Below are 13,076 nucleotides of genomic sequence, written 5' to 3'. Positions count from 1 at the left end.
AACTTTTCCTTCACCCACTCCCACCGTGTCGTCCTCCTCTCGGGGCGACACGAGGGAAAACCTAGTCCAACGTCGCCGCCACCTTCCCCATTCACCCACCTCTTTGCCACCGAAGGAGCTGCCGGCGAAGCTTGCGCCAGCTCTGAGGAAGGTGGTGGTGGGGCGCTTCGTCCCTCGCAAGGTGTGGTGCCCCTGTTCGGTCCGGGGATGCGACATGGGGGCTACTCCGTGGCGTCGATCTGTGGGACGTTGAGCGTTTCCTAGCGTGGCGCGTCCGTGTAGGTGACGCGGTGGTGGCTCGTGTGTCGTGCGGTGGGTGGTGGCCGGTAGATCATGGACAGAGGGCCCCGGATCTGGCGCGACAGCAGTGCTTGTTGCGACGATGATGCTGTGAAAGGGCAGCAGCGCGGTGGCTTCGTAGCTCCTCGTGGTTGGGCGTGGCGACGGAGGGAGTTCCAAGCCGATGGCTTTGCTTCGTCCCCTCTAGATGGTGTTGTTCCGACGTGCTCCTAGGTCCGGACTGGCCGGGGAGAAATCCCAAGGCAACAACTACCGTTGCAGATGTCGCCACCGCCGCGGGTACCGTCTCCTCCTTGAAGGCTTCGCCTTGGCCATGTATGCACCCTACCCCGGACACGAAGGGAAAACCTTAGGCTTGCTCGCTAGCGAGACAACAACTACGTCGCGTCTTCCTTGAAGGTGGTGTCAGGGTGATATGGAGGCCGCGAGAATTGTTTTCGAAGGTGATGGTTTCGCCAATGCTTCGTCGAGGATGTTGTTGGCACGGGTTCTTGGGACGTAATGTACGCCGGCACCGGCTTCCCTTGGACGATACCTTCTCCAGATCCAGTTCACTCGCCGACTCATAGGTGTGAAGGGTGTTGATCTAGCCTATGTGTATAGTTAGGGTTGTGATGTAGGTTTTTTAGTGTTGGCCGAGACGAGCCCCTTGATATGTGAGTCTTGCCTCCTCGTTATTGTGCCTGTGACTCGACCAGGCAAGCCGTGTCGTCGTAGCCGTGGTGTGTGTTCTGTGTGTCTATAAAAACGTTATATCAGCCGCTTGACTCGGGACACATGTGTTTCACCTGCTGGTAGCCCGAAGGATAAAACAAAACCAGTAGTACTCCTACAAAAAGAGGGACGAAGCGGCAGGGACAGGACGAGCGGACCACGGCGAGGGAGGGCAGCCACGTGAGAGAGCCCGGAAAGCGGAGGAGAGGCACGCGGGAAAGCGCGGAATTTTGTTGCGATGCCGCGCGGGCGAGCCGTGTCGCGGCCCTCGTGCGCGGCGGGGGATAATACGGTTTTCGATCTCTTTTCGATTCCGCCCGCGCCGCGAAACCGCGGCGCCGGTGCGTGAGCTGAGGGGCGTGACACCAGGCACGAAGGGGGACGCTGCCACTGCTCTGAACGGCGGCAGGGCCATCAACACGCGTACTGCTGCTAGCGAGTGCTCGTCGTCTGCTACAGCTTCGCATGTGCTTTTCGAGCCTGGGATGCCCAGCAGCTTCTTCTCCCGGCAGCAGTACACCGAATTTTAGCACCGTATGTTTATCTCGTCGTGGTTTCAATTTTTCATGAGCTTCCCACGCCCATCTTCTTGATCCAAGGTTCCGAAGTAACAACCCAGAGTGTTTGTTTGAATTGTTTTTAAGTTAACAGAAAATCTGCTACGATTCCATTAAATAAAAACACACCGTCGACGAAAACTGTTCGGTTTATTAGAGGTGTTTGTTTGAATCTTGACAGTGATTTTTTACTCCAGTTTTTTGCATGCCAACCTGAACAGCTGAACTGCTGAAGATAGCGTTTTCATGGAGCTATCACGGGCAGCTGGTTGTTGCAAGATAAAATTGACATCTACTATTGTTTTACGGGGCAAACATATTGAAATCTAACTCGGTCTTGTCTTCAATTTGGAACGACTAATCTCCAGTTTGGCAACCGACAAGACAATGTCTACCACACACCCACGTCATATCTTCACGCACTTGGTCTCATGGCCCGGCGCCCGCAGAATTATTTTATCACAATTTTGCTAACCGCTTCTAAAAAGACGCCTCATCATGATAATTAACTGCTCAACCAACTGCCCATAACTATAAGCTAGCTATCATCCTTTGCTAACTAATGTAGTGTTCACCAATCATGTGTTGGTCATCTTGAAATGCATTTTTGTGTACCTTTTCTTTTTGCTAACTAATATTTTTTTGTTGTTGCAGGGGAACTAATATACTCCTGTTTACCAATCTTTTTTTTTTGCACATTTTCTCTTGGAACATTTCCTGCTGTACAAACAAGTACTACTACTACTGCCTGAATTAATTATCACAGCAAGCAAGAAACTCTAATATGGTACTAGTATAATGTTTTCTTCTTCTTTCAGAAATCAACTTGATTCTGTCAATGTTTTGCACTGCTGTAGCAAACAGTGGTGCTTAAGGTTTACAGCTCATGCCTTACGCGATCACACTGGGCGATAGGGGGTGGGGCCATCCAAGTTCCAACCACGAGTTTGCTGACTGTTGCCAAGTCTCTCGTCTTGTTACTTTCGAGACCGGACTCGATCCTAATCCCTGAGAAAGCGTATGCGTGATACTATATTTTCTTCTATGGGCAGCAAAGTTGACTGAAAAAATTAGCAAAGCTGACTTTCTGAAATCTCAAAGACAAACAATTAGAGTCAATGAGTCGAACTTATACAAATTAAAGCGCACGCTATAGGAGTAATTCACTACGCGTTCCAGGGCGTGCAAAAATAGTCTTGTCAAATACGAGTACTAGTAGGTTAGGTAAAAAAACATCTCGGGTTATAAACAGTTGGTCCTCCTTTTTCTCATTGCCACGGAGCCAATGTAAACCAACTGAACCTGACTAATGACATTTGACTGAAGAACTTCTAGTACGACCCAAAGCGGTAAAAAAAGAGCTACGTAGTGCGTCAGGTGCAAAGCTTTGCATTCTCGAATGGCGGCAACACTTCAAAACAGAACTACCACGAGTTCGTAAAGTACACCCTCCATTCCTAAATAGAGTGTATTTTTTTTTTGCAGTTCAATTTGAACTACCAAAACACCTGACATTAGTGAACAGAGGTAGTAGATCATACTACGAACTAGAGCAAGGTTTTGAACCTGACGAGACGTTACTGAGGGGTGGCAACCAGTGAAGTTTATCATACCAACTTTAACACACAAGAGACATAACAGAGGACCTAGCGACCCCATAGGAATACACTGAGAGTACCCAGCAAATTTGGCAATAGGCTGCACAGCACAAGTTAAGTTGACAAACATTTTCTTTCTGAACTTTGACACAACAGGTAAGCAACTCTTGAGGCAACACTGTTTTTCACAGGACCACGGGGTACACCCTAACTTCAGAGCTCGCGTCTTACAAGATCGCACCAAACCATAGTAGTAGAGTTGTTCGAAGTTCCCAGCACGAGTTTGATACCGTTCCTTCCTATCGTCTTGACTGGTTCCTTCATTAGATTGGACTTGATCCTATCAATGGAAACAGAGTAGAGATAAAACATTAGGGTGTTGAAGTTGACCTGCCCAAGACCAAAACCGAATTCATAATGCTGAACTGAAGTATATAAAATGAACAATTAGTCAATATTTTCATCTTTTACAAACAGGTTCATGCTCAGAATTCTCCCTTGCATGTTATCAACTAAAAGCAATCTGAAATGGACCGATCAAACCATAGCACTAAATTTCAGATATGACCCAAAATGGTAGAAGAAATATAAGTGACGTCTGAAGGTGGCACTGCTATTTCCAAATTGAACATCTGCATTTATTCTACAGATTCCTATTTAAAGTGAACCTACTTTAATGTAAAGTAACTGAAAAGACGAAGAAATGTAATATTTTCCCGTCAATAGAAAAACGTAATTTGCACCTTTTTCGAGTGGGGGAAACAAGTCTCAAAGAATCAATATTTCTGCATCCCTTGATGCTCTTCTCATCATCAGAAGATTTTTTAGGACATCTTTGTCCAATCCCTTGTCGCTTATTCTCACTTTTCTTAACACCGGTGCATCTTCAAGTAGAAGTTTCAAGAAGGCTAGCTCTGCAAAGGAGCCAGTAAAGTTGAACAGACTAACTACATCAACGTTCTGGAAGAGACAGACATCACGGTTTAATGATTCCCAGAAATGCACCGTTGGTACCACGGAATTCCTGGAAATAAACTGCGAAGTAGAGGCTGTTAATTGAGCAATGTTCCAATGGAAATTTATGATATGTAGCAAGTCGACGATTTCATCATCTGTACCTTTAGTTTGACAAGTCGTAGGTTGGGGGCATGCTGAAATAAGGACAAGGCAAAATTTGCTTGCTTGAGATTACCGAGATTGATCTCCAGGCTTATCTCTGTCAGCCGGTTGAATAATCTTGGCTGCTTGAGAATCAGAAATTCATGTTCTACGCACTGAAATGGCAATAGGCCCCTAAACATAATAAGAAACAGTGAAATAATAAGCACGCAGCGAAAACTTTGCCATCACAGTTTCTTACCTCAAGGATCTGTCCATGAAACCTAATAGTCTCAACATCAGAAAGAGAAGCAATAAATGGAGAAAGATTGAAGTTGCATCTGGCCGTCAAAGCACCATCTGTGTCAGATTTCAGTTCCAGTCCAATCCATACAGAAGTAAGATAAGGAGCATGCAGATTGAGGTGTATAAACCGGCCTTCAATTGTTAGCATCTTGAGCTTTGTTGAACGAATATTGATATTGGATTTGCTGCACAATCTACAAATACTAAGTTTCTCCAAATTCGGGCAACTCGCTACTAAATCCTCTAAACTGCTTCCTTGCACGCTGACATATTCCAGACGAAGAGTACGCAATTGTTTGAAGCCTTTAGATAGAGGTGGCAACTGTAAACTAGTGAAAAAACAAGCTCGCAGATATACATATTCTAGTTCATGGCAGGAGAAGAAACAAGAAGGGATCTTGTAACTGTCACGTATACTTGTCCAAAGTTGAATCTCCTTAATCTTATTTCTTGACAGCATAAGCATCCAACGGGAAAGGTGTCCTCCAGTGGATACCATTTCATTCTCTATGGTATTCAGGCCAAATTTCAGAATTGGACCGTTGTGGAGGAAGAGAAACATATCAGTGAACTTAAGAAATCTGCATGTGTCATCGTCTGCATTGCCATTTCCTGAAGCAAAATCAGCTCTCCTGAACATCAGTTCGGTCATTGAAGCCCATGTGTACCTCCAACTCCTTGACAAGAGGCAAGTTCCAACAGCTTCTTTTATTGGCAGACAGCATAGGATTTTGTCTTTGAGAGCTTCCGGTAGATTGCTGATGAAATCTTCATCCACAACAGACTTACGTACCTTCGTTGGGGAACTCCCATGGTCCATTTGGTACACTTTACTGTGAGAACCTGCACGTAATGTGGTACAAGATAACCTATAAATCTCTAATATGCCACACATTAAAAATGGTACACTAGAAAAGGGAGCAAGAGGGAGACGATCCCGAATTGGATGCATTCATCCTCTTGATATGATATCTTATTGTACTGAAAAGATGTACAAAAATGTTTAAGGAAGCAACACATATTAGAAATTTAGCATCTCTATATGATAACTCTTAGTAATCAGATAAGCATTTCTGTTGAACGCCCAGAAAAGGTTAACTGGCACCACTTTAAATCATAGTTAAAAAAGGTGCGCTTAAGCGACCGCTTAAGTGCGCCTAGGCTCTAGTCGATAGCAAAACGCCTAGAGGAAAAATGCACTTAATCTACGCGTAAGCGTGCGCGGGGAGGCCGCCGACTGCTGCTGCAGAGGCGGGGAGGCCGCCGGTTGCTGCTGCACAGGCAGGTGCTCAAGGTGTGGCCGATGCCAACCGGTTACAGCCGCGTGGGCGGTGGGGCGATGACAGAGTGAACACTTATGGGGATGGTCAACATCGTGGGTCTTCGTCCTCAGGAGGTGGGCGTGGATACGCGTGGCAGAACAATGGTGGTGGCGGCAATGGGTTTAATGCACCGCCGGGCAAATTTGTTTCGGGGATATCTGGTCCCCCACATCCGAAGAGAGGTGGTTTTCGACATAACTGGGGCGGTAGAGGGGGAGGAAGGAAGCCGAAGCCTCCTCTACCTCCTCAAGATGCGCCGGCAGATATTGATGTACCCAGCGTGGCGACAGTGAAGGAGCCAGTCAAGGAGGTGGCTGATCCTGGTCCGGCTGATCAGAGCTTTGCTGTTGCCAAGGAGGAAGGAGGTGATATACCCTCCAAATGGGCACGAAAGAAAGAGAAGATGACGTGCTATCGCTGTAGTGAAACGGGTCACTTTGTTTCTGAGTGCAAGTCCGAGCTTTGTGAGTTTTGCTTGAAGCCTATACATGGTTCGACTAAGTGTCCTCTTACGCTTGGGCATATTCCGGTCGTGACCATATATGGTGTTTGTTGTCAAGAATTGATGTTCTTTGAGTCGCCGGCTGTTACGGCAACACTTCACACACCGGATGCTGGTTTCACTGGTACAATTACTGTGACACGTGGGAATATGACCATTGAGTAGGTGGTGCAACAGCTTAAGGAGCTCGTCTCCTCAACTTTCAGGTGGGAACCTGTCTTGATTGCAGATAATGTATTAAGGTCGTTTTCCCTACCAAGGAGGGTTTGGCTCGCTTGCTTAAGTTTGGCATGTGCAGAGTGCCAAGCACTAGCTGTGTGCTTGAGTTTGATGCCTGGAAAAGCGAGGAGCCACAAGGAGAGCTTGTTTCCCAGATTTGGGTTCGCTTTAGAGGAGCTCCGTCCAGGGCTATTAATGATTTTCGGGTTACTTGGAGTTTGGGGTCGCTCATTGGCAAAACAAAGGAAGTGGACATGGTGTTCGCTAGAGCTAAAGGTGTTGCGAGGTTGCTGGTTAGTGTTCCTGATATTGAGCTTGTTCCGTATGAGGTCCTATGGACTCATGCGGGGATGGGATATACTCTCCAGCTCGAGATTGAGAGTCCTCCACTGTTTGATGAAGCCGTGATGGACAAGGACGTCCATATGAATGATGGTGATGATGCGGCTGGTTCAAAGGAGTCAGAACATCATCATCCCTCCGAGCATACTAGGCAACCGAAACTCCAACAGTCTTCGCCTAGCTCAGGTACAGGAGGTACCCACTCGGCTTCTGCACCTTCTCACGAGCTGAGATTTGGTTCTTTCGAACCAGCTTCTGCGCCGGCTAGAGTTGGTGGAGCACGTGGATGACACACAAGGAGGGCCAGCTTCGGGCTAGATTGCCAAGGTTCCTAGGGAAGAATCCTCGGAGTAAGGTGGATCTTACTATTGCGCACCCTAACAAGGTGTTGCCGCCGGCGTCTCTGGGGAGTATCTGGCTGGAGCCAAGTCGACTAGCAGCTTGCCGTGCGAAGGGGGATGCACTGCTTGCGAGCCTGACGAAACACACGGTGTCGCCACGCTCGATGGAGGTGTTGCAGCCACAGCTGGCGGCTTGGCACGCGTGGGGAGCGATACCCTTGCCGAGCCCGATGCTCCCTTGTGCGCTGCTGCGCTGGGTGGAGGAGTGCCAGCCGGAGCTGGCGCTGGTATGCTGTCGACTGACGGGAGGGTGTGCGCAGGGGGAGGCACATCGGCCGAGCCGGACGCTTCCCTGTGCATCGCCGCGCTGGAAGGAGGAGCGCAAGCCGATGATTCTCTGCCTATTGATGCTTCGGTCTTCTTGGCTGGATCGGATTTTGTGTCCAAGGTGGACACAGAGTCTGCTCATGCGATTGCAACACGACAAGAATCTGCACCGATCTCTGTTGACGAAGTTATAGCTTTTGGAGGAGTTCCGAATCCGATGACTCCGGATAGAAGGTCCAGTCAGCGGGTACAGTCTCAGCCATATGTGGATGACTTGCAGATGGGTCGTGCTATGCGGGCATCCAAAATGAAGGATGTTCAGAATTCGACAGGTATGTCAATCAATACAGAACATTCTATTCTTCATTTTTCATCGCATGAAATTATAGATAATGCAGTTTCCGTTGGGGTTACCTTGGGTAACACTAGCTAAGAAGTTTCGAAATCTATTAATGACCTACTAGACTTAGAAGTCGATAGGGCTTTAGACATTATTCGAAACTTAGCTGCAGTGCAACCAATGAATGATGCTGAGATAACCGAAATGGGGGGGGGGGGGTCTGAATTTGCTTTGTGAAAATTTAGTCCCAAGTGATGATCTAGAAGAGGGACATGAAGTACTCCATGATCATCAACAACCTAATAGTCAACTTAATGATGTTGGCACAAACATTTCTCGTTATATGGACGAGGAGTTTTATTCTGAAAAGTCAAAATAGACTTGGAAACGGAGGGTATATCCGGTTTCTGCAGTGCGTAGGAGTGCTAGATTTAAGATTGCTAATTTTTTTATGATGAAACATGAGAGGAATTTTTTGGAATAGCAGAGGTTTGAGAGACTTGGCTAAAATTCGGTTCCTAGGAGAGGCGACGTTAGAGCATAGTCTTGACTTTATGGCGCTGATAGAGACAGGGCGGGATAATTTTACATCGCAATTCCTAAAATCTTTATCAGTTGGAGTTGATTTTGACTGGCACTGTCTTCCTCCAAGAGGAAGATCCAGAGGGATCTTACTTGGAGTTCGTTGTGACACCCTTCAAGTGCGAGAAGTGGTGTTGGGGAAGTTTTCGGTCAAATTTCGGATTAGATCCAAGGGAGACGGGTTTCAATGGGCTCTTGTTGCTGTTTATGGTGCAACCCGGACGGAGCATAAACCCGACTTTCTTGCTGATCTGGTTCGGATGTGTGATGATACTCTACCATTGTTGGTAGGAGGTGATTTCAATATCATCACGCGTGCTGATGAAAAAAGCAATGATAACTTTGATGGTAGATGGCCCTTTATGTTCAACACAATTATAGAGAGCGTGGACCTACGGGAGATTGATCTCTCAGGTAGGAAATATACCTGGGCGAACTCTCTACAAAACCAGACTTTTGAAAAGTTGGACAGGGTGCTTACTAGCGCTGATTGGGAACAGAAGTTCCCGCTAGTTACGGTATGTGCACTTCAAAGGGCTATATCTGACCACACTCCACTTCTCCTAGACTCTGGTAATGCCACTCACAAGGGAAAAAAGATGCTTTCTCCTTTGAATCAAGTTGGTTCACACGTGAGAGCTTCATGGACATAATTGCTAGGGAATGGAACAAGGAAGTGGGTGGGAAGTCAAATGTTGACATCTGGCAAAACAAGATCCGACACCTTAGACATTTTTTAAGAGGTTGGGCTAAGAATGTCTCTGGGATTTATAAGGATGAGCAAGACCGACTTCTCCAATTTATAGATGCTCTGGATCGTAAGGCAGAGACCTGCATGTTGAATGAAAACGAAAGGTTGTCGAAGAGCGAGCCTGAACAACGAGTTCGAGTCCTCCTTCGAGAGGAGGAAATGAAATGGGCACTTAGAGCCAAAGTTAAGGCAATTGTCCAAGGGGACAATAACACCAAATTTTTTCACTTAATTGCCAATGGCAAGCATAGGAGAAAGAGAATTTTACAACTAGAGCAAGATGAGGGTACAATAGTAGGTCATGAGAATCTAAAATTGTATATCTCAAATTACTATAAATAGTTGTTCGGTGCTTCGGATCATAGTTTTGTGTCTATGGATGAGCATCGGGTAGAAGATATTCCTCAAGTTGGACAGGCCGATAATGAGTGTTTATCCGCTCCTTTCTTAGAGAAAGAGGTGCTACATGCTATTGAGGGTATGAAGAACGGTAGAGCTCCCGGTCTGGATGGGTTCCCGGCTGAGTTTTATAAGAAATGTTGGCATATTATCAAGAAAGACCTTATGTCCATGTTCCATGACTTGTTCTCTGGACACCTACAACTCTTTCACCTGAATTTTGGTACCATTACATTGCTACCAAAGAAGGAGGGTGCTACGCAAATTGAACAATTTCGTCCAATTTGTCTGTTGAACGTTAGCTTCAAAATTTTCACAAAGGTGGGAATGGATAGGCTAACTAAGATGACACATTCGGTGGTGCAATCTTCGCAGACGGCCTTCATGCCTGGGCGTAACATTCTTGAAGGGGTCGTCGTCTTGCATGAGACTTTGCATGAATTGCATTCCAAGAAACTAGACGGAGTGTTATTCAAAGTAGATTTTGAAAAGGCTCACGACAAAGTGAAATGGTCTTTCCTGCAACAAACTCTACGTATGAAGGGGTTTGGTGAGATATGGCGTAAGCATATCGATTGTTTCATAAAACAGGGAAGTGTTGGTATTAAAGTAAATGATGATGTGGGTCATTTCTTTCAGACACTAAACGGTCTGAGACAAGGGGACCCTATGTCCCCTATTTTATCTAACATTGTTGCGGATATGTTGGCACTCATGATCAGGAGAGCTAATGAGAAAGACCTGGTAGGGGGACTAGTACCACATCTAGTTGATGGAGGTGTCTCTATTCTAGAGTATGCAGATGACACGATCCTTTTCATGGAACACAATCTTAAAAAAGCCAGAAACATGAAACTTATATTATGCTTATTTGAACAGCTATCGGGGCTGAAGATTAATTTTAATAAAAGTGAACTCTTCTGTTTTGGGAACGCAAAAGCAGAACAGCTTACTTATAATCAACTTTTTGGTTGTGAGGGTGGTAATCTACCTTTTACATACTTAGGGATCCCTATCCACCACCTAAAGTTGACAATTAAGGAGTGGAAATGTATCGAGGACCGATTTGAAAAAAAATTAAGCTACTGGAAGGGCAAGCTTTTATCCTATGGAGGATGTTTGGTTCTTGTTAATTCGGTATTAACAAGCATGCCCATGTTTCTTCTATCCTTTTTTGAAGTATCAGTTGGGGTGCGGAAAATGTTGGATTCCTATCGGTCTAGATTTTTCTGGCAGAGTGATGAGGTCAAGACCAAGTATAGGCTGGCCAGATGGATATTACGTGTAGACCGAAGGAACAGGGAGGTTTGGGGATTGAAAATTTAGAGGTCAAGAATAGATGTCTGCTTAGCAAATGGCTATTCAGATTATCTGTGGAAACTGAAGGTATGTGGGTACAAATTCTGAAGAACAAGTACCTACAACAAAAGACCTTAGCTCAGGTCACCGCGAGACCGGGCGATTCACCTTTTTGGAAGGGTCTGATGAGGTCAAAGATTGCTTTCTTTAACAGAACTAGGTTTATCATAGGTAATGGTGAACCAACTAGATTCTGGGAGGATACATGGCTAGGGGAGGAGCCCTTGGCCCCCAAGTATCCGCAGCTTTACAATATTGCTAAACGCAGACAGACATCCGTTGCGGCAGTGTTGCGTGAGATTCCTCTAAATATTCAGTTCCATAGAGCCTTGATTGGTGATAGATGGATTAGATGGCTGCATCTAGTCAAAAGACTAATGGATATTAGCCTCTCGGATTGCCCTGATAGTATTCAATGGAGGCTGACCACTAATGGTATATTTTCAGTAAAATATATGTATGTGCACCTCATTGATTCTTCACCTATTCCAAAATCCATGCATATATGGAAGGTCAAGGTTCCCCTTAAGATAAAAATCTTCATGTGGTTTGTTCACAAAGGAGTTGTTTTAACTAAGAATAACTTGGCCAAGCGAAATTGGAAAGGAAATCAAAGATGCAGCTTCTGTCAGAATAAAGAAAATATTAAGCACCTCTTTCTAGATTGTCCTATGGCTAAACTTGTATGGCGCTCGATACGTATTACTTTTAACATTTCTCCTCCTACTAGCATTAACATGTTATTCGGGACGTGGCTGGAGGGGGTTAATGTTCATTACGCTAAACTTATTCGTGCTGGAACCTGTGCACTTCTGTGGGCTGTATGTAATTGCAGAAATGATCTAGTTTTAACAGACAACGGTATATTAACTTTTTGCAGGTCATCTTCAGGGCTACCACCTTGATCCGCACGTGGTCCTTACACTCCTCTGAAAGCCAGGGAGCCTTTGGTTACTGGATGTGTCTGTTGGGAGAATGTAGCTCAGGGTATCTTCAACCAATTTGGATGACGTCATACTAATAGGATAGGTGGATAGTCGTCTAGGTCAATTGATATCATCGGTACTGGCGTGATGGTCGCCTTGTATCTTTTTTTTTAAGACTACAAGACTGGTTTCATGGTTAATAAAATGCTGCATGCATCACTCGATGCAGAGACCGGGACGATGTCTTCTTTTCTAAAAAAAAGCGTGCGCTTTTAGTAAGGCAGTGGCAAAACGCAAAATTAACGCGAAGCATGTTTTTAAACCATGCTTTAATTAGTTGGATGGACATCGCAACATAATCTGCACCCCCTTGTCGGTACGGACCCGCGAAATGGTTTAGATTACGATTCTCAGTTAAACACTTCATCTATCCAGGGAGCCACTGAAGTTGCCACTGTTCTAATTTCTGTTTACCTACCAGAGGACACACCTGCCTAAATCCTATGGCTCTTGTAATTTCACAGGAATCCTGGTTAACTAAGCCATATAGACTATTTACCCTAACCGATTGTGTTGTCTTGTGTTGGAAAACTGAATCAGCAAAATGGCGAAAAACTGTAGAACATATACTGACCTAAAATCCCCAAGGAGTTCCACAAAAGATTACATACGAATCACCCAGCGCAGGCGGGGGTTGAGGGAAAGGAGTAACAAGACGGAGCGAAGCAAAGGGAGAGACGATCGGGCCTCACCTAGGTTGGGGCAGCTGCCTCCGATCTCTTCCTGTCCCCCCGCTCTTGTTGGGTTCGGTTGCTTTCACCTGCCACGGCCGCCGGTGCGATCGTCGCGAGGCAGCACGGCGCGGCACGACACGGCCGCCGGCCGGCAGGCTTGACCAAGAAAATACGGTGGCGGCCGGCCGGCGAGTGGATGCCGAGCAGGTGCTTGCGAGCCGCATTTTTTTTATTGCCACATAAGCACACTTCTAATATAGTATATACATACACGTTAATAAATGTGTTATGATACTAATTGCAATAAATGCGTACATGTGATATTTGGAAGAAAAATTAATTGCACATTAATATTATGT

The 13,076-nt window shown here is 45.8% G+C and overlaps 1 protein-coding gene across 2 annotated transcripts; it reads right to left on the bottom strand.

Annotated features, from left to right (window-relative positions):
- Positions 1–3,152: 3,152 nt before the first annotated feature.
- LOC123412932 (F-box/FBD/LRR-repeat protein At1g13570-like) lies at positions 3,153–12,865 on the bottom strand. Of its 2 annotated transcripts, none has more exons than XM_045105901.1 (5): positions 12,736–12,865; positions 4,530–5,416; positions 4,288–4,410; positions 3,913–4,204; positions 3,153–3,509 (listed from the first exon to the last, which is right to left on the bottom strand). In XM_045105901.1, the coding sequence occupies exons 2-4, from the start codon at positions 5,391–5,393 to the stop codon at positions 3,938–3,940; spliced, it is 1,254 nt and encodes a 417-aa protein (XP_044961836.1). In that variant the 5' UTR covers positions 5,394–5,416; positions 12,736–12,865; the 3' UTR covers positions 3,153–3,509; positions 3,913–3,937. The 2 variants fall into 2 exon arrangements, with proteins under 2 accessions (XP_044961836.1, XP_044961828.1); XM_045105893.1 differs by having other exon boundaries at positions 4,288–4,443; positions 12,736–12,864.
- Positions 12,866–13,076: the final 211 nt, after the last annotated feature.

Source organism: Hordeum vulgare, chromosome 1H (genome assembly GCF_904849725.1).
Source record: "Hordeum vulgare subsp. vulgare chromosome 1H, MorexV3_pseudomolecules_assembly, whole genome shotgun sequence".
In the NCBI taxonomy this organism is placed as follows: Eukaryota; Viridiplantae; Streptophyta; class Magnoliopsida; order Poales; family Poaceae; genus Hordeum; species Hordeum vulgare.
This window is presented reverse-complemented; position numbering and strand designations above follow the sequence as displayed.